Raw genomic sequence first — 22,463 nt, forward strand, 5'->3', positions numbered from 1 at the left:
TGGCGAGATCCATTGTTGTTATTGTCGCCATGGTCACGACTGTATGCGGTCATATTTTTTGGTTCTGCCTCTCTGACAGTGTTGGATAAAGCCCATTGACCCTAAAAGACGGGATGCCCTCGTATCGGAATACATATTGTGTAGTGTTGCCACTGTCTGACCGAGATACGGCAAGATTTTATGGCAGTAGTCTGATGTAGTGCAATCGTGAAAGACCAAATTTGTCTTGTAGTCTGATCCAGGCATTAGTTAATAATGCATAAAAATAACAGATGACATAGGGACAGACCCAAAAGTATAGATTTGTGAAAAATTACTCCAGTAACCATATTTGGACATAAAATGCAGTGAAAAGGTATATGCTCCCTTCCCAAATGTTTTATTTTCAATTTTTTTTAATTTAATTTTTAATTTTCTGCATAGTTTCTCCACTTTAAGATAATCAAACAAATGTAAATATAAGACAAAGATAACTCAATTAAACATGAAATGCAGTTTAAAAAAAATAAAATATATATATATATATATTTATTTATATATATATGTATATATATATATATATATATATATATATATACCAGCAAAAACTGAAATCAAGCATCTTCTATAACTAGCAATGAGTCTTTCACGTTTCTGTGGCGATATTTTGTCCCATTCTTCCCAGCAGAATCATTTTCATTCAGCAAGACTGGATGGTTTTCAAGCTTGAATGGCCTTTTTAAGATCATGCCACACCATTTAAATCGAATTCAAGTCTGGACTTCGACTAGGCCACTCCAAAACGTTAATTTTGTGTTTTTTTTTAAAGTGTCCCAAAACAGGCCCAAAAAATGTCTTGTGCCATGTCTTCTCCATTTGTGGGTAATGACTCTCACTGTGGTACGCTGGAGTCCTTAATGTTAGAAATGGCTTTGTCACCCTTTCCAGACTGATAGATGTCCATCCATCCATCCATCCATTTTCTTTACCGCTTATCCTCACTAGAGTCGCGGGCTGCTGGAGCCTATCCCAGCTATCTTCGGGCGGGAGGCAGGGTACACCCTGAACCGGTCGCCAGTCAATCGCAGCTGATAGATGTCAGTGACCTTATTTCTCATCTGTTCTGGAATTTCTTTGGATTGTGGCAATTTTTTGCCGCTTTTTAAGATTCTTGAATTTCTTCAGTTTGTGGCTTTTTTCAGCTTTTTAAGATCTTTTGGCCAACTTCATTTTGTAGACTGCTTCTATTTATGTGATTTCTTGATTGAACAGGTCTTGAGCTAATCAGGCTTGGGTGTGGTCAGTGAAAATGAACCCATCTTTCCAGAAAATTTGATTAGCCACAGTTAAGTAATGATTTAACAAGGGTGAAAGTACTTTTTCACACAGGGCTACGCAGCTTTCAATAGTTTCCCCCCCCCATGAATAAAGTCACCATTTAAAACTGCACTCTATGTTCACGGTTTCTCTTTGTCTGATATTTAAATTTTTTTTTATAATCTTAAACTAGGCAAACTATGAAAAAAAGAATTTGAGAAGAGGGAAAATACTTTTTCATGGCACTGTATAAGGTTTCTGCCCAACAGCAGCGATATGTTTTCCAAATAATCCCACAACACTCCACGTAGTTTAATGGAGGTTTCACTCCCTGACAGAGGTAATACAAGGTGTATTTTGAGCCATGCGTTATGATTTCTTGTGTGTGTGTGTGTGTGTTATGCAGGACTCCAAGCTTCCATTGTCTCTGAGGAGCAACCTAGTGGACCTGTTCAGTCAAATTGAGAGGGAGTTTGAGAACCTTTACATTGAAAACCTTGAACGTAAGCGCTATTAAGTCATGATAATAAGCATTTTTACGTCATGTCCAAATAACAAGCTGTTACCACACTCTTAAAGGGATGTTTGCGGTTTTAAAACTGCTCGCAGGATTTTAATGTAGCATTACTTCGCTAAGCTCCTGAAGCCCAACCTAACGGGGCAGGGGGGTTGTTGGTGACTGGAGTGTGCCCGCGAGTGCATGGCAAATGATTGACACCTCGTCGTTCTTCTTGAGTTGTGGTTTCTTAAAAAAACAAAGAAACAAAAAAAAACCACACAAACCTCCTCCACTTTAAATTGACAATACAGTGAAATTCACAAATTTTCTTTTGGGAACCTATCCTCCGTTATTTGTTAAAAACTTATGCTCAGGCCATAGCCATGTCTAAAATAAAAGTTTTGTTTTGGATCTTGCGGCATCTTGATGCCAAGAAACTTTGTTGTAGTGAGTGGAGGAGCTTCATTTAGTCAAGCCATAGCCTTGTCTAATTGGGAAAAAAGTGATTTGCTGCCATCTTGTGACATCTGTAAGTGAAGCCTCTTTAGTTGTATTACGATTTCTTTGATACTGGACTACGTGTTAAACTAGGTGTTAAACGCATGTTGTTTGATCAACAGTTCGCCGAGAGATTGACACGTTGAATGAGCGCTTGGCTGCAGATGGACAGACAGTGGAGGGTGCAGACTTGACCAAAGGAGCATTGAAAACAAAGAGTGAGTCACAACAAAACCTTCAATGTTCACAATTTGATTTGTTTTTAATGGTGCTATGTGGTCTACACAGCCAGCCACAGCACCAGTCAGCTGTCCCAGAAGCTGAAGACCACCTACAAGGCCTCCACCAGCAAGGTACCATTTAGTTTTTCAATTTCATATCTTCATTAGAAGTCTTGAAGCCAGTAGGCGGTACTGATGAATCTCTTACGGGGCGTGATCATCATTACACGCAAGATGTTTGGTTAAGTTTGGACATAGCGGAGTTGACTATTTTATGGGAGTCATCGACTGTTGCCGCCATGCTCTTTCCACACGCAATGGCAAATGCAGTGGTGCCTTGAGATACGAGTGACCCGACTTGTGACTTTTTTCGAGATGGGCTTCAAGCTGTTTATTGCCATTCCCAGTTGAAGTCTACTGTCAGACTAAACATAAAACAAAGAATTACACGGTTTTCATTGAAAACAACCACACAGCTGCTTGCAGCTCTAGTTATCTATTGTTTTTATCCACTTTTTAAAGGAAACATCCAATGGTCCTGTTGATGGATTAATTCAAAATTAATAAAAGTAATCAAAATGTAATTAGTTAAATTCCTTTGACAAAGTAATTTAAGTAGTTACACTACTATTACATTTTCAACAGGGTAACTTGTAATTGTAACAACTACATTTCCAAAATAATTGAACACTGTCCATATGTCTGTATTATACTGTCACCAGGTGGCCAAGGTGCACACACCAGAAGTAGCCGCATAATGTCCATTGAATTGAAGGAAAAAGTGTGTTGAAAACAATTTAATTCTTTACATTCTATTTAATTCTGTGTTTACTGTATGTTTTTATGAAGAACAATATTTTGGAGTGCTTTTTTTCCTCATTAAAATACACATTCCCAAAATCAGTTTTTTTGGGGGCTGAAGGCTGGAACAGATAAATGGCATTTCCAATCATTTCACCAGGGAAAAATAATTTGAGATACAAGTGGTTTGAGTTATGAGTGTGTCAACTAATGAAATAAACTCGTATCTCAAGGCACCACTGTAGTTTGTCTTTGAAGGACCCCTGAAAAAAGGAGGCTAAAATGGCTGCTTTGAACCATGGCAGTCTTCCTTTGTCTTGACTTCATTTATGGCTTCTTGAGACTTTTTTTGTGTGTGTCGGTCTACTCATGATAGACATCTGTACTAGGTTTCATGGTGGTAAGTTAAAGTGGCTTCGGGGGCAGAATAAAAAAAAAAAAAAAAAATTGTTGAGAGAAGCATATCTACCAAATGTCATGTTAAGTCAGAGAAAAATGGTGACATTGAAGAGCACAACTGTTTTGTTGTTTTTGTGTGGCTTTCTCTGCTCGTAGCCACGTTCAAACTCTTGCCACGCTCCCGTCGTTGGTGGCGCCCGCAACTTCAGCGTAAGCGGCTGGGAGTTGTGGGGTGGAGACTCATGGGTAACTTGTCCGTTTGTTCCCCCAAACCCAACACCCACAACCCCATCCCCACCAACTCACTCCCACTCCCCTTGTGTGGCGCAATGCATGAACAGCCCAGCAAGGGGGTCCACTCGCCCTCCCCCAGAGGCTTGGTCATTCAAATGTAGGACTTGATTTCATAATGTTATTATTAATGGTCTTATTTCACTAATCAACACGTTAAGTTGCTTCTTCTCATGCTGGTATTATATTCTAGAACATAACATATTATGTGTATTCCCGAAAAGGGCACAGCAAAGTTAAATTACATTTATAGTGATACATAGTGGTACACCCTGAACTGGTCCCCAGCCAATCGCAGGGCACATATAAACAACCATTCGCACTCACATTCACACCTATGGGCAATTTAGAATATTTAATCAACCTACCATGCGTGTTTTTGGGATGTGGGAGGAAACCGGAGTACCCTGAGAAATCACACGCAGGCACGGGTAGAACATGCAAACTCCACAGAGGCGGGGCCGGGATTTGAACCCCGGTCCTGGATTTGAACCCCGGTCCTCAGAACTGTGAGGCAGATGTGCTAACCTGTTGACCGCCGTGCCGCCAGTCGTGATGATACACATTTTGAAACAGGAAGCAGTAAAGTTTGAGTACAGTGGACTGGAGTGGACCGGAGTGCCCGGAGAAAACCCACGCAGGCACGGGGAGAACATGCAAACTCCACACAGCCGGGGCCGGGGATTGAACCCCCGTCCTCAGAACTGTGAGGCAGATGCTCTAACCTGTCGCCCACCGTGCCGCTGAAAACCCCTTCATTTTTGCTGAATTCAAACAATTATGCAAAGAAGAGTGGGCCAAAATATCTCCACAGAGACAGGAGGACTCATTACCAGTTATACAGTGGGGCAAAAAAGTATTCAGTCAGCCACCAATTGTGTAGGTTCTCCCACTTAAAAAGATGAGAGGCCTGTAATTTTCATCGTAGGTATACCTCAACTATGAGAGACAAAATGAGGGGGAAAAAGAATCCAGAAAATAATTGTCTGATTTTTAAAGAATTTATAAAATTATGGTGGAAAATAAGTACTTGGTCACCTATAAACAAGCAAGATTTCTGGCTCTCACAGACCTTCTTTAAGAGGCTCCTCTGTCCTCCACTCGTTACCTGTATTAATGGCACCTGTTTGAACTTGATATCAGTATGAAACACACCTGTGCACAACCTCAAACAGTCCCACTCCAAACTCCACTGTGGCCAAGACCAAATAGCTGTCAAAGGACACCAGAAACAAAATTGTTGACATGCACCAGGCTAGGAAGACTGAATCTGCAATAGGTAAGCAGCTTGGTGTGAAGAAATCAACTGTGGGAGCAATTATTAGAAAATGGAAGACATACAAAACCACTGATAAACTCCCTCAATCTGGGGCTCCAGAGAAGATCGCACCCCGTGGGGTCAAAATGATCACAAGAACGGTGAGCAAAGATCCCAGAACCACATGGGGGGACCTAGTGAATGACCTGCAGACAGCTGGCACCAAAGTAACAAAGGCTACCATCAGTAACACATGACGCCTCTGACTCAAATCCTGCACTGGCAAACGTGTCCCCCTGCTTAAGCCAGTACATGTCCAGGCCCGTCTGAAGTTTGCTGGAGAGCATTTGGATGATCCAGAAGAGGATTGGGAGAATGTCTTATGGTCTGATGATCGCAAAATAGAACTTTTTGGTAAAAACTCAACTCGTCATGTTTGGAGGAGAAAGAATGCTCAGTTGCATCCAAAGAACAACATACCTACTGTGAAGCATGGGGGTAGAAACATCAGGCTTTCGGGCGTTTTTTCTGCAAAGGGACCAGGGGCCTCATGTACAAAAGGTGCGTACGCACAAAAACGTGGCGTCCGTTCTTTTTCACGGCAAAGTTCAGATGTATCAAGAGTGACGTGCGGTGCCTCACGCCAACTGCATGGCTGGGGTACACACGTTTCTGCAGCTTTCGGTGCTTTGGCGACACTTAGAGGTGATGCTGGGAAACTGTTCTCATAAATGTGCACGCCAGAGACACATGAATAATTAGCACTGATGAAGAATTCATGCCCGGCAAACTTTGATTACAACAATGCAATTGAGGCAAGGACTGAGAATTCATTTGTTAACCAGTGTATTTATTGAACCACTGATATTTGTGAGGACACCTATTAATTGATCAAGGCGATCATTTATGCCGCCTATGCCCTCATAATCACTTTGTGACTCCAGCACATGCACTGAAAAAAAAAAGAGTCCTTATAATTTACTTCATTTGAACATGTACATCAGTTGCACATGATTAAGATGTTTAAATTGACATAATTTACCCCTCTTCTCCTAAAAAAAAACTTTTTTTTGTCAGTGTGCGTGTCCTCTCCAGTGTTTTAACATAATAAATTGAGTAATCAAAAAGGAGTCAGTTTTTGATATCCTCTTTGATATGCTGATTTTTCTGTTGAATTCTTATTCCACATACACAATATTAATATCATATGTAGATTAGTGAGGGCACATACAAGATATTCTTGCACCCAAAAAATATTGCCTTTACTTCCACTTTAAACACTGCAGCAATACATACAAACACCATGAAACAATACTCCTATGTATATATTCTTGCTGCTCTTTGGGAACAATGACTTACTGTTGTACTGTTTGAGCGGGCATCCATCTTGCTTTCATTTCACCTTGCTGAATTTGTTACATCGTAACAGATCATCATAATCATCCTTATTGTTAATGTGTTACAAGGAAACACAACACAAGGCACTGCACATTCATTATTTTTCCTCACCTCCATGCAGCAGCCACAACTCAAAAATCATACTCACACTCTACGTGTGTGTGTGTGTGTGTGTGTGTGTGTGCGCACGCGCGTGCCTGCGCATGCATTTGCGTGTGAGTGTTTGTGTGTGCATGTGTGAGATTCTGCATTTGTATGTGTGACTGAGTGAATGTGTGTGTGAGCATGTGTGTGTGTGCATGAGTGTGTGTGTGTGTGTATGTCTGAGTGAAAGCATGCGTAATAGTGTGAGCGTGTAATTTTGTTTTTGCACGTGTGTGTATGTGTGTGTGTGAATGTGTGTGTGCATGTGTTTTCTTTATGACCTTTGCACACTTTTTTTTTCTTCCAGTTGGAACTTATTTAGTGGCCTGTGTCCAAAGCCAGCCCAGAATCCAGTTTGTATCATTCCCATCTTTAAAGTAATCATCTGAAGTAGTGAATAATAATAATAATATTGCTATGCCTGACAGCGAATTGCTAATTGATGAGACACAAATGTGACTTCATTGTTTTTACTTATTTTGTTTTTTTGGCCCTCCCAGTAATCTTGCTGCGTCAAACAACTGCGTTGTTCATTCAAGTCCATTTCAGTTGCTCCTCTATTGTTTTTTATGATAAATGTCTTATTTGAAGGCACGTATGTTCATAATTGGATAATCCTTATTAACCTTGGAATTATTAATTCAGAAAATATCACTGCTGTTGCTTCTTTAGCCTTGGCTCTACAAGTTCCCTGCTAAGTACTGACCCTCACTTCCTCTCTTCCACTTCCTCCTCACAGGGTTCCTACATAAGTCGACACGTCTGGACCAAGGACAATTACTTTTTATGACATGTCAATCAACAAAAAACATATATAATACATCATACTCACCAGAGATCCTTATTATTCAATATATTAATGTGTGCAGATCACTGTAGATGTGTTTTGGTAGTCCAACTTGGCTTTTTGTGATCAACCAATCAGAGGATGGGAAAATGGTGACGTCACGCTCAGGCGAATTTGAAATCTGATTGGTTAAAGAAACAGTCCAATTGCTAATAGAGTTGACGTTCCATTGGCGACCACTACTGATTGTGAAGGCCCTGGGCAGATTAGATTGACATGGCTACACACGGAGGCTGAAATCTGATTGGACAAAAAAAAGCTACCTTACAATTACTGGAAGCAGTGTCGCCGATAGAAACACAAAACCAAATAAACAGCCTTTTATGAGGGAATAAATGAATACAATTTCATGGAATTTATGCAAAGCAATATGTCCTGTAGGAAATAATGTGAATCCAATGAATCCGTTGCAGATACCCCAAAATATTTACATTTTATAGATAACTATAGTTTTACATAGAGAACATAGTGTGAAATATAAATGAATTATATAAATTAACATGTAACATCAGTTTTACCTTTATTGAAGACTCTGGATAGCATATGGAAGACGGTGAGAAGGAGGGCCATTTTCCATGTTCTGTTGAATTCTGTCACTCGTAACTTTCTCCCATATTTTGTCAACGGGGCTCAACAGACCGCTAAGTTTATTCCACAATGCAAGCTTTTATGGGCAACTCAAGGCAATAATAACCCTCCCGGTTCGCTCTACAACAGTTGGGCACGTTGGAGCAACATTAGTATAACATCCTGTAAAAAAAAATCTGACCTTTCAAAATAAAAACACACACTACGATAAGAGTTTCACCACACTTTTTTTGGCCCTGTGGTGGCTTATTGTGCAGTGAGTTACACTCAAACTGTTTTTTTTTTTGTTTGAGTGCGATTAATAAATAGCCCACCATGCGGCCAAAAAAAGTGTGGTGAAACTTACTATACCACATGCTTTTACTTTGAAGGTCGACTTTTGACAGGATGTGTTGCATTGATGTTGCTTGAGTGTTGCTGTTTGTTGAACCCCAGAACCTACGAAATGCTTTGGATAAATGCTTATAGATTCCAGGAAATGAATGGCCAAGTGTGTTGGAAATTCCGCTTTTGGAGAATAATTAAGAAAGCAATCTTGTCTTTGTGGGTGTTTTATTTCAAAGAGATATCCTCACGAGGGTTGTGGCGTGCTGGAGCCTATCGCAGCTAACTCTGGGCGAGAGGCGGGGAACACCCTGAACTGTTCGCCAGCCAATCGCAGAGCACCCAGAGAAAACCCACGCAGGCACGGGGGTGAACATGCAAACTCGGGTGTGGGTGACGATAGGAGCCAGAGTGCCCAAAAACACAGATTATGAAGTTCCTTTAGTCAGATCCAGCAATATTACATGAGAGATATTCACATCAGCTACCCAGCCAGCTGTTGTATCTCGCATGGGAATGTCCTTGGATAAGACAAACAATGGCTTGCTGCTTTTAGCAAGGCTACACATCTTAGAGACGTTACACCAGAGTTATGGAACGATAAAATAATACACAATTAAAAAAACATTAAACCCTATAAAGGTTAATAATTGTTTTAATTCACACGTTTTTAACCATAAACCATAAAAATGTGAGAAAACCAGAACAAAATTTAGACAGAAAAAAACCAAACCATGCGAAAACTAGTCCATACGAAAATTTAGGTTCCACTGTATTAAAGCGTTCACGTAGTTCTACATTTGACAAATTATGTCTAATCATTACCACCAGTCCAGGATTGTGTGTGTGGACCCGTGTAGGAACCCTGCAGAACTCACTGTGTCCTCTTGTAGTTAACTCTCCGTCTGTCTCTCAGATAGTGTCCAGTTTCAAAGCCACCACGTCCAGAGCTGTATGCCAGCTGCTCAGAGAGTATGTGGGCCACCGAGACGGCATCTGGGACCTGAGTGTGACACGGACCCAGCCCACCGTTCTCGGAACCGCATCTGCAGGTCCCGAGCACCCTCTTTGTTCTATTGCTTTTGTTAGCATTTTTTTTTTCATTTGGACGCAATCTAAGTTGAAGGATGCCTTTGTTTTTATTGCGCTCTGATATAATTGTACATTTACATTATTTCCCCAAGTATGATTTTTTTATTTTTTATTTTTTTCCATCCAGTTAAAAGGTGAAATATGAGCATTTCCTCAAAAACACATTAAAAATAATGATGATACCCCAAATACTCCAAAATGGCATATATTTTATTATCTTCTGTGACGAATGATGTAGGCCTCAGTTTACTGACAAGCTGCGATGTCTCCATATTTAGCTGTATGTCTGAATTATACTGCACTGGCCAAGAAGAAGAAGAAGAATCATCTTTTATTGTCATGAACATGCATGCATGCACACGAAATTTGTTCTCTGCATTTAACCCATCACAGTGAACACGTACACATGTTAGTGGAACACACTGGAGCAGGGGGCAGCTGAAGCGCCCGGGGAGCATTTCGGGGTATCAGTGTCTTGCTCAAGGACACCACAGCCGTGACTCCGGGGGATGTTGGCGGATGGTCCAGTCGGGGTTTTGAACCTAGGTCCCCCACGGTGGCAGGCGATGATCTTAACCATTGGGCCACGGCTGCCAAGGCGCACACACCAAAAGGAGCAGCCCAATGTCCAATGAATTGAAGCTAAAAAAAAAAAAGCGTAAAATATTATTTTAGTTCTTTACATTCTGTTTAATTATGACATTACTGTATGATTTAATAAAGTACAACAATATAGAGTGCTATTTTTCCCCTCATTAAAAAAAAATTAAAAAAATATCAGTTTTTGTTTTTTTGGGGAAGGTTGCAACGTATTAATGGCATTTCCATTCATACCAAAGATGATTTTTAGATGTTTTCAGTTACGAACGGGGTCATGGAAGGAATTAACATCACTCTACTGTAATGAAAGTGTAACGTCCCAAGAAGACCAGCTTTTTTTTTTGTATCTATGTATTTTTTTTTTTTTTAAATCATGTGATCCAAGTGTTGTTCTCGTTTGTTTTGCGTTAGACCACACGGCCATGTTGTGGAGCATTGACACAGGCAAATGTCTGCTCAAGTATCTGGGCCACCAAGGATCAGGTAATAAGAGTTTAGTCATTTCTCTCCCAAATGTGCACTACGAAGAAATGACTGATGCGTTTCATGTTTGCTTCTCCTCAGTCAACTCCATCAAGTTTCACCCCACTGAGCAGATGGCGCTAACAGGTAACCACTATTCCTGATTTAAATGACAACAAGCAGAGATACAATACGTTTGAAATAGCCAGAAATTCCCATGAAAGCAGAACTGTGGTTTCAAAACGTCTCTTTTAGTAGTAGTAGTAATCATGGTGTATTAAGGATTACTTAGACAGTAGACATTAATAGAGAAAGCAATAAATGTAATCTTACATAGTAATGTTCAATTGATTTGATACTTCTAAAACTCCTCAGCCTCTGGAGATCAGACTGCTCACGTGTGGAGGTTCCTGGTGCAGCTGCCCACGCCACAGCCCGTTGCCGACGTCACCGTAAGCGTAAATGTCCTTTTGATTTCCACTAGGGCTGAACCATTTTAGGAAAGATCTAATTGCGATATTTCTCCCTGATATTTTCTGATCAATTCGCTTCACGGTTTTATTCAAATCAAGCTTCAATGCAATATTCACAATGTACTGTAACATTTACAAACGTAACAGAAAACTACTTCATACCATCAAAACAAAACAGTTATTTATCTATTTTAATATATTTTACTATTTTTGTAATTTATTTTTTTATTTTAACTTAACGAGAATAATCTTTTGTACTACTTTTTTCACGTTAAGACAATCAAAGATGGCTATTTTAGACTACAAGAAAGAACACTAATATTTTTAATATGAAGTACACAATAAAACACAAATATCCAGTGAAAAAAAACAACCAGTTTTGAAAGGATAAAGCCTCTTTAACAACCAACAAGAGTCTGGTTCCTCACCCAGTCCCAACATGGATATTTCAGCAGCCGCCCTGCGAGGATGACGTTGACTTCTCCGACAAGGACGAAGCAGAAACGGAGTTGGACGGGCCCAACGAGTGCCCGTCGGTGCGCATTGCCAGTACCACGCTCCGCAGCCACCAGGGCGTTGTGATCGCTGCCGACTGGCTGGTGGGTGGAAAGCAGGTGGTGACGGCATCCTGGGATCGAGCCGCCAACCTCTACGACGTCGAGACGTCAGAGCTGGTGCACTCACTCACTGGTATGTCCTGCGGGCCGCTTAATCCGTTTGAAATCAACAGCTTGACTTGATAAGTTAATAAATGACAATAATTGAGTCGATGAACACTAGATTATGATGTAACGCGTGTTTGTGCGCAGGTCACGACCAGGAGCTGACGCACTGCTGCACTCACCCCACCCAGCGATTGGTTGTCACCTCTTCCAGAGACACAACCTTCAGGCTGTGGGACTTCCGAGACCCGTCCATCCACTCAGTGAACGTCTTCCAGGGACACACTGAGTCAGTACACACACACACACAAAACCCATTTTTGCAAACCTTGTCAAGCTGTTTTTCACGATGCAGTGAAGCCTTGCTTTATAGCTTGATGCTCACGTGTAAACCCTATAGATGTAATCATAAACCTTCAAATGACTGCTACTCTAACACACACGGAGCGGCAATACATACATACAGAGCATACAATAATAGTCACAGCATATCTTCGCTGTCAGACTGTATTCTTGCATCTTCAAAATTACTACTTTTCAGGAAGTAAAAAAAAACAAAACACTATCTTGCCTGAGTTACCAAACACTGCATCGTTCAAATTGTTATTATAACGTATATTGCTATAATATACTGTTGCGCACCAACATCAACACCGCACCACCACCAAAATCATGTTAATTCGCTAACTTATTACAAATTTATTACGCATTCTTGATTGAAATGCTAGAGACACGTTGCCGCTGCCAGTCACAAAAGCAACCGATTGTGGTTACATCATCTTCCCAAACAATGAGCTGACGCAGCAGTTTAAAGGTCAGATGACAAAGATGTTATGGGGTCGGTTAAAATTAATCTTTGCAGTGTTTTTATGTTATATAATACATGCACGTAACTTCCAGCAAGTTTTCTATCATAGTTTAGCAAAAAAGGAGGTTTTTATGACGCATATTGAGCCCGCCCCGAACATACCCGAAGCTCAAGACACCGGGGTGTGGTTACTCCAGCCACCACAAGGGCTACCCGAAGTGACGTTGCAATTGACAAACACAGCGCGCTACACACTATACGCAATGGCGAGCAACGTGTTGGAATATGAGGAGGAGGAGGATTTTGATGTACAGGAGCACACAACTGAACTTGGCATCGTCAACCCGTACATGTTTGAGCCGATCAGAAGGTCGGACCAGTGACGACGACGAGCAGCCAAGTAGCAGCTGTCCATCAGAAAAAGAGCGTGGCCACTGGCTCGATGTGATGGTATGTCTTTTTATAAAGTCAGGCTTGAAATAATGGCACGCCATTATATTCATATATGTTTCAGTGACACGGCACAACCTTTTACAATAGTATGCAGTATTCCTATATATTGTGTGCCCCTCGCTCGATTAGCGTTATAACACGGCGCACAGAAAGTCTTTCCCGTGTCTGTTGGCTTGTCATATAGGCAAAGGCACAGACAGTACTGAAAAGTTCTGTGGGGGTCTTTTTTTCCTACTCCTCAGTGCATAGTAACCATAATGGATTTGGAGGTGTATATACAAGGAAATGCTCACCTCTTGTCTGCGCCGCGGCACCGTGACAGCTGCGAGATTTAGTTCTCTCGCTAGCGGTTGAGGTCCCGATGGCCGTAGGAAAAATAGTTGGCACCGCAGCTGATTTCAGCCTCTCCAGCTGTATCCAATGCTTTCTGCTAAGTCTTTCTCAAAACGCGCCAGTTCGAAGTGATCAGCATTGAGTTTGGAATGCTTGTTAGGCACCCATAGCTGACCATGTTGCTTCCCCTGTCGATTGACTTTCCCTATCCAGTGGTCACGTATTCCCTTTTCACTTGGAAAGCCAAAAAGACCTCTTGCCACTGCCTGAACCATTTGTACAACCAAATGCCAGACAATAAACCATAGTGACATCGTTAAATCATACGACAACAAATATACAAGGAGGGGAACAACAGTGAATGAACAGGCTGTTTGACTCGTGTGACGTCACAGCTCCGGATCGAGCCAAAGACCAGAAGGCGCTTTATGCAAAAAGCAGTCGGCGGATTCTGCATCGTATTTATCGATTTAACTGCTGTATATCTAATATATAATCACTTCAAAATGGCAGATGTGTTCTAGAGTTACCGAGAAAAATTTTAACATCTTTGTCCTCTGACCTTTAATAGGTGGAAATAAATGTGCACACAAGCTTACCTTCATGGCTGTCCAGTTCCTTCCGTACCAAAGCAATATACCTATCCATTTTTAACAAAACAAAAAGCTTACTCAATGACTCAAATGTAGCTAACCCTACTATTTTCACTTATTGTCTAAAACACACCCAGGCTTTCAATCTTGAGTCTGCAGTCCAATATCCCTATAAAAGGGTGTCTGTCCCACGCATCTCAGCCAATGCACAGAGCTTCGAAGTCATAAGCGATGATTCCAAGCTTTCTTAATCTTTATCCATCCATCCATTTTGTACCGCTTACCGAGGTCGGGTCACGGGGGCAGTAGTTTTAGTAGGGTTCGCCCAGACTTCCCTCTCCCCAGCCACTTTATCCAGCTCTTTCGGGGGGATCCCGAGGCGTTCCCAGGCCAGCCGAAAGACATAGTCTCTTCAGCGTGTCCTGGGTCGTCCCCGGGGTCTCCTCCCCGTGGGACATGCCCATGGTCTCAGATTTGGAGGTGCTGATTCTCATCCCAGCCACTTCACACTCGGCTGCGAACTGCTCCAGTGAGAGTTGGAGATCACGGCTTGATGAAGCCAACAGAACCACATCACCTGCAAAAAGCAGAGATGCAATACTGAGGCCACCAAACCGGACCCCCTCTATGCCTCGGGTGCGCCTTGAAATTCTGTCCATAAAAGTTATGAACAGAATCGGTGACAAAGGCCACCCTTGCCGGAGTCCAACCCTCACCCGGAATGAGTCCGACTTACTGCCGGATATGCGGACCAAACTCTTGACTCTGGTCGTACGTTGACCGAACAGCCCATATCAGGGGGTTCGGTACCCCATACTCCCAAAGCACCCCCCACAGGACTCCCCAAGGGACACGGTCGAACGCCTTCTCCAAGTCCACAAAACACATGTAGACAGGTTGGGCGAACTCCCATGCACCCTCGAGGACCCTGCCGAGGGTTTAGAGCTGGTCCACTGTTCCACGGCCAGGACGAAAACCACAATGTTCCTCCTGAAACTGAGATTCGACTTCCCGACGGACCCTCCTCTCCAGCACCCTGAATAGACCTTACCAGGGAGGCTGAGGAGTGTGATCCCCCTGTAGTTGGAAAACACCCTCCGGTCCCCCTTCTTAAAAAGTGGGACCACCACCCCAGTCTGACAATCCAGAGGCACTGTCCCCAATGTCTACGCTATGTTGCAGGGGCCTGTCAACCATTACACCCCCACAACAGAACACCGCTCGGGTTATGATCGGGGGAGGAGCGTTCCTCCCAATCGCGCCCTTCCAGGTCTCACTGTCATTGCCCACGTGAGCATTGAAGTCCCCCAGGAGAACGATGGAGTCCCCAGCGGGAGCGCTTTCCAGCACCCCCTCCAAGGACTCCAAAAATGGTGGGTACTCTGAACTGCTGTTTGGTGCATAGGCACAAACAACAGTCAGGACCCGTCCCCCCACCCTAAACACACAAAAAACAATTTAAGAGCCGAGAATGACTAGACACTGAATACGTTGTTAAAATACTTTTTAAGGAAGATATGTAGCACAGCATAGAGGCATTTGTAGTTAAAGTGACTATACTATACACTGTATTGCCAAAAGTATTTGCTCACCTGACTTGACTCGGGTATGAATTCAAGTGACATCCCATTCTTAATCCATAGGGTTTACTATGACATCTGTCCCCCCCCCCTCTGCAGTTGTAACATCTTAAACTCTTATGGGAAGGTTTTCCATAAGGTTTAAGAGTGTGTTTATTGGAATTTATGACCATTTTTCCACAAGTGCATTCGTGAGGTTATACATCGATGTTGGATGGGAAGGCATGTCTCTCAGTCGCCGCTGTAATTCATCCAAAAGTGTTCTATAGGGTTAAGGTCAGGATTGTACAGGCCAGTCAAGTTCATCTAAATCAAACTGTCTCATCCATGTCTTTATGAACCTTGATTTGTGCCTTTCTGAACCTTGATTTGTGCACTGATGCACAGTCATGTTGATAGAGGAAGGGGCTATCTCCAAACTGTTCCCACAAAGTTGGAAATGTCCAAAATCTTAGCCCCTACACTCCAGTGAAAGGAAATCTGAATGCTGCAGCAAGAGATTTTGACAGTCAAACAGCTTTCCTGTTCCAACATGTCTGTGCACCGGTGCACAAAGGAAGGTCCATAAAGACATGGATGAGAGAATTTGGTAAGGAAGAACTTGACTGGCCTGCTCAAAGTCCTGCTCTCAACCGGATAGAACACCTTTGGGTTGATTTCGATTGGACAGTGAGCCAGGCCTTCTCATCCAACATCAGTCTGTGACCTCACAAATATGCTCCTGGAAGAATGGCCAAAAATTCCCATCAACCCCTCCTAAACCTCGTTGAAAGCCCTCCCACAAGAGTGTGCAAATCGATTAATTTACATTAATTTGCATTTGCACATGCAGAATCACAGAAAAATATACACAATTAATTCATTAGATTCGAAAGAATACTGAAGCCTTGGAAAAAAATAGGAAATGCGACCATTTCTTGCTTGTTGAATGATAAAAGTCGTACTGCACGCAGACAGCTGCAGCGGGGGACACACATAAATGGACATACTATACAAGCACTTGAATGGAACAAGGGTAAAAGTGATAAGAAGTGTCATTTTCATTGTTATTTAGGACATTCAACCCATTAGCAAATTCCTGGTTTCAGTCGTTATCATAATTCATCATTATTGTTTTTATAAATCCAATACTTTGTGCATGTTGGGTAAAAGATGTGTCTTATGTCTTTTTCAAAAGCCGATCCTTCATTATTTCCACATACGCATGGTCTGAGGTGGTTCTAAATTTGTTCACAGAGTACGAGCAAAAACAAGTGTGAACATATTAATGCACATTTGACGCACAAATCTGTATGTATGGTTAGTGAATTGACATTTAACATTTACTGTTTTTCATGACTTTGTATAAGGCACTGTAGGATCTTATTTTCCTCATTCATAGCTTCGATGTTGTTCGACTCAGCATCTTCTCTCCTCGCTACAGCACGGTGACGTCGGCCGTGTTCACAGTGGGTGACAACGTGGTGTCGGGCAGCGACGACCGCACTGTCAAAGTGTGGGACCTGAAGAACATGCGCTCACCCATTGCCACCATACGCACGGACTCAGCCGTTAACAGGTACAACCTCACAAAACTCTACGATAAGATTTTGCTGTCGTGGGCGACACAGTGAACCAATGGTTAGCACAGTTGCCTCACTGGTCATGTTGTCCCAGTGCTTGCGTGGGTTTTTCCTCCAGCATTCTAAAAACAGGTTAGCATGTAGGGCTGCCACGATTAGTTGATTATTCATGACGACGTTAATGATCAAAATCGGCAATTAATTAAATAGTCTTGTTGCATGATGAAGCTTCTCCCGATTAGTTTGGATGCATTTTTCTTTAAATTGTCAGACAAAATGGTTTGCCAAACTCCACAGAGGTGAAGGTATCGCAATTAGACTTTACACTGATCTGATCGGTTTGATCGGTATCGGCCGATAATTAGCATTTTATGCTGATCGGCCGATCGGCTTTCATGTCATAGTTCGCCGATCGGATCAATGACGTCATCGACTGGCTTCGCAAAAGGCATTTACTCTGCGTCGCCGTCGCGTGTAAATCCAAAAACTAGTTTATTTTTAGCCTCGTCACGTGTCTTGTGGCGTAGTACTGTAACTATCTGACGGCCAGTACAGTTTTTTTCAATCTTATCAGTGAAAAAAACACGTCGTCTGTGTAGGACTATTTTGCGGTGTCTCAGACAAACAACACGTAAGTTATTTGCAGTCTGTGCACAACTGAAGTACGTCGTGGGGAACGTCGTCTAAATGCTTCAATAGAACAAATGTGATCGTCAACTGAAGAATGTACACAAGGAGGAGCATGCCGCGTTCAAGCAACGCAGCGTGGAGGGAAGAAAAATAAAAAATGAAAAGGCAAACCTAAGCAAACTCTGGACAACACCCGTCCATATAGCCGGGACAGTGAGAAGGTTAGAGTAAGCATGTCATTAACAGTAAGCATGTCATTAACAGTATTTGTGAACGTAATTTAATTGCAATAAAGTAATTTTATTACAGTAAGATAGCACCCATTATTTCTGTCATGTTGTAATGTTGATTTGACCTCAACTTATGTCAGTGGTGAATCCTTGAATGCCCCCTAGAAGTCATTGATGTTTTAAAGTCTAGTTTAAAGATGTTTTAAAAGTCTAAAATGCTTTTTGAAGATACGTATACAGTACACAAGTATATACAAGAAATAAACAAGTCATGTAAATAGACACATTGCTCCATCTTGTGATCGGATCGGTGATCGGTTATCGTTTTTTTAAACTTGATCAGTGATCGGCCCCAAAAATCCTGATCCTGGAAAGCCTAATCACAATCCACTGTTCGAAAAAGACTGGGAGAAGAAATACATACCTCAGGCCATACCACAAGACGCAAACCACTCTTCAGCAAAAAGAATCGGAAGGCCAGATCGGATTTTGCATAGAAATACAGAGATGAGCCAAAAGTGTTTTGGAACAAAGTTTTCTGGACTGATAAGACCAAGAGTAACCTCTACCAAAGTGATGCAAAGGCCAAAGTATGGAGAAAGAAAGGATCTGCTTATGATCCAAAACACACAAGCTCATCTGTGAAGCATGGTGGCGTTAATGTCATGGCTTGGGCTTGCATGGCTACTTCTAGAACAGGCTAGTCTTTATTGATGATGTAAAACATGATGGTAGCAGCAGAATGAATTCTGAAGTCTACAAAACCATTTTGTTTGGCGGTTTACAGAAAAATGCATCCAAACTAATCGGGAGAAGCTTCATCATGGAACAAGACAATGACCCAAAACACACTGCCAACACAACAAAGGACTTCATCAGGGGGAAAAAGTGGAATGTCTTAGACTGCCCAGGTCAATCATCGGACCTTAACCCAATAGAGCATGCAATTTACGTCCTATAGAGGAGACTGAAGGGAGAAACCCCTAGAAACAAACAAGAACTGAAAGAGGCTGCAGTAAAGGCCTGGAAAAGCATTTCAAATAAAACATGCAACAGTCTGGTGAAGTCAATGGGTCTCAGGCTGGATGCAGTTATTGCAAGTAAGGGTTATGTCACCAAATATTAAATGTTATTCACTTTAAGTTAATTAAAAATGTCTGTTCCAATATTTTTGCTCACTTGAAAAGTGGGTGGCTTCATTATTTTTTTTTTTGTCCTGTTCGGCTGTTAGGTCAAGCAGAATGGAAGAGCTGTATCCCTTTTATGCCAAAACAGTTCTACTGTATCACAGTGGAGTTTTTAAGCTTCCGCTGTGGTTTCTTAGTATTATAATTGAAGTTTATTGAGAATCAGTCGATCAGAACAAAGTTTCTAGACGGGAGAGAGAAACAAAGACAAAAGACAAAGCACTAATTGTAAACAGGATGAGAAAAGTAAGTCATTACATTATCTACATTAATGTAACATTAAATATTAGTGTTGCATGGGGCTGTAGTGCTACACACCCTGTGAGGGAAGGACAGGACAAGATAGAACAGGACAAGGACAGGAGAAGAAGCATGCAGGACAAGGGTCGTGAACCCGGCTGTACAACTGAAGTGTGGTGGGATTAACGATGTAAATTATACAAGTCTAAAGGACGAGAGTATAAGTGAGGGGATACACAAGCAATTTGCATATTCATGAGTTATTTGTCGCAATAAGTGAGTAGCCCCACACCCAGTGCGAGTGTTCTCTCGATTATTCCAACGATGAATTGAGTAATCGGATACAAAATGGTTTTGCGTTTTTAAACGACAATACCAACTAACGCATAACGGAAATGACCTAGCATCGGCTGGCTACCAGTCTGTATGTCCTGCCATTGCCTGGTGACCAGTCCAGGATGTGTAACTGGTAAAGTTACTGCTCTAGATGCACTCACTGTATGTCATTTGTTGCGGTGTGTGTAGGATCAGCGTGTCGATGAGTCAGAGGATCATCGCTCTCCCTCACGACAATCGTCAAGTGCGACTGTTTGACATGTCCGGCGTGCGCTTGGCCAGACTGCCGCGCAGCAACAGACAGGTCAGAACGATTGACAGATGACGAGTTACGGTACACCCACGTTTATTGCCGAGTTTCAGACCCACCCTTGACAGGTGACAATCTACTTGTAAAGACCATATCGTCGCTTTCGGGTTGAATTATCACACCTCCAAAATTGCTACTTTTCAGGGGGGGAAAAAAGGCATCTTACTTGAATTCTCAAACACCGCTTTGTTCAAATTGGAAATATACCTTATATTGCTGTCATATAGCACACACCTGCATTTACGCCGAGACCCCATTAAAAAAAAGAAAAAAAAAAAGAAGAAGCCTTTCATACTTCTCAAAAGCAAACGGCTGTGGTACGTCATCTTCCCAAACTCTTTTTCAAAGCTCTTAGAACTATGAATGATGTAATAAATAAAACAATAAGATGACTAAACCTCTTTGTATTTTGCGGCTATTAATCGGCACGCAAACATGGCTCATGAGGTTCCTTCTGCAACGAAGCATCACAGCGATGAATTTTAGCAAAACAAGCCTACTTAAATGTGTCGAACCTCACTATTTTCACTCGTTATTGTAAAAAAAAAAAAAAAACATCCAGACGTTCAGTACAGGCAACAACTATTCTGCACAGCTTCCAGAGACCGCGGCAAGAATTTTACAACACATTTAAGAATGTTAATAGAGTTGTTCTCAAGCTATATTCACCACTTTAAATTGGTTAAAATTGCACAAAAAATTAACATGTGGAGACACACCAGTAGTATACATTTTTTTTAAAAATGTGGATTTGACCATATTTGGACCTACGGGGTTTCAACTTGAAAGCGATGGCATAAAAATAATTATAGTTTTATGTCTCACACACATAAACACATTAAAACCAACTACAACACACGACTTATTAAAGCACATTTAAATTGTGTGTGTGTGTTTGTTTTCCAGGGCCACCGCCGTATGGTGTGTTGCTCAGCATGGAGCGAGGACAACGCCTCGTGCAACTTGTTTACGTGCGGCTTCGACCGCCAGGCCATCGGCTGGAACATCAACATCCCCGCCCTACTGCAGGAGAAGTAACCCCCAATGCCACCAATTCTTTCGGGGCTTTTGTTGCTAACACGTCACTTGAGTTTTCATATATCGGTTAAAAGTACACCACAGCTCGGCTTCACGAGCGGGAAAGGATGCTGACGTACACTGAACACTTTGTGTGCGTGTGTGTGTGTGTGTCTCCTTCAAAACAACGTGCCATCGATGAAAAAGCAAGCACAACACGCTCCAATGCATGAAGTCTCACAGCACCATCAACATCAACAGCAATTATTCTGTTTCCTTGGAGTCGAGAAGATTCACAAAATGTGAATGTACACGTTGGGTACAAGCCACACAATCTACATGTGTGAAATGGCTACTTCAAACTAGCATAGCCGACTTCCCGTTTACTTTCCACCGTGGGTCCTTGAGATATTTTGGATCGTTCGGTTATGATGAACATGTCCACCCGATTTCATGTTTATTGGTGAAACTACTGTCCGGTGGCTGATTTATATTTTTTGTAGCCAGGCGGCACCAGTGAGTTGCTGTTGCAGCATGTGGTTCACTTCATTAGGAACACCTATGAGAAAACGTGACAGCATTTCACCTGGCTAAGTTTGTGTTAGTAGCTATTGTGCTGCCCCCTATCGGTGCGGAGTAACAATTTCATTTAATTCCACCGAAGATTTTAAAATTCTCTTTGGTGCTGAAAAGACACAAATTTATTTTGTCTGTGCGGGGGGGGGGGGGGGGGGGGGGGGGGGTTGTTTTTTAGACATCACACACTTTTTGCCTTGTGAGGGAAACTTCCCAAGAAGTGTATAAAAAGTGTAGAATGTTTTCATTGTCACACTTATTGAGCACGTGTGTTTTATGGAGGACTAAAAAGTGCCAGAATTAAATAAATAAATCCCTCAAATAATTAAGTGATAAGTCATTATATTTGGAATTAAATACATAAATGTGGTATTCAGTCTCATTGTTTCATGAAAATACCAGTTCAAATATTTCACTGTTTAATTATTGAATCACCCATGAATCACTGGAAAACGGAAAAGTAAATAAAAGTGAAATGTTAAGTTTATTGCATAATGACATTTAATTCTCCATCCATTCTCAACACCGCTTAGCCTGTTCAGGGTCTCTGGAGCTTATCCCAGCTGACTCGGGCGAAAGGCGGACTACACCCTGAGCTGGTCGCCAGTCAGTCACAAGGCACATATAGACACGAACGACCACTCGCACTCACATTCACACTGTCACTGAGTGGGAACTAAACCCACACTGCCCGCACCAAAGTCAGGCAAGTGCACCAGTACACCATCAGTGACTCACACATTTGATTATTTCAT

General features: G+C 42.0%; 1 protein-coding gene across 2 annotated transcripts in view; it reads left to right on the plus strand.

Annotated features, from left to right (window-relative positions):
• The window catches only part of LOC133488864 (WD repeat-containing protein 37-like), a 31,085-nt gene extending 9,216 nt beyond the window's left edge, over positions 1–21,869 (plus strand). The window contains exons 3-14 of one of the 2 annotated variants that reach the window (XM_061797330.1): positions 1,703–1,799; positions 2,416–2,511; positions 2,582–2,646; positions 9,481–9,616; positions 10,668–10,739; positions 10,821–10,865; positions 11,094–11,170; positions 11,647–11,881; positions 12,001–12,142; positions 17,044–17,178; positions 19,995–20,109; positions 21,022–21,869. In XM_061797330.1, the coding sequence (XP_061653314.1) occupies positions 1,703–1,799; positions 2,416–2,511; positions 2,582–2,646; positions 9,481–9,616; positions 10,668–10,739; positions 10,821–10,865; positions 11,094–11,170; positions 11,647–11,881; positions 12,001–12,142; positions 17,044–17,178; positions 19,995–20,109; positions 21,022–21,153 (1,347 nt within the window). In that variant the 3' untranslated portion in view covers positions 21,154–21,869. Of the gene's footprint in view, positions 1–1,702; positions 1,800–2,415; positions 2,512–2,581; positions 2,647–9,480; positions 9,617–10,667; positions 10,740–10,820; positions 10,866–11,093; positions 11,171–11,643; positions 11,882–12,000; positions 12,143–17,043; positions 17,179–19,994; positions 20,110–21,021 lie in introns of both variants that reach the window. The other variant, XM_061797329.1, reaches the window with a different exon arrangement.
• Positions 21,870–22,463: the final 594 nt, after the last annotated feature.

Source organism: Phyllopteryx taeniolatus, chromosome 14 (genome assembly GCF_024500385.1).
Source record: "Phyllopteryx taeniolatus isolate TA_2022b chromosome 14, UOR_Ptae_1.2, whole genome shotgun sequence".
Lineage (NCBI taxonomy): Eukaryota > Metazoa > Chordata > Actinopteri > Syngnathiformes > Syngnathidae > Phyllopteryx > Phyllopteryx taeniolatus.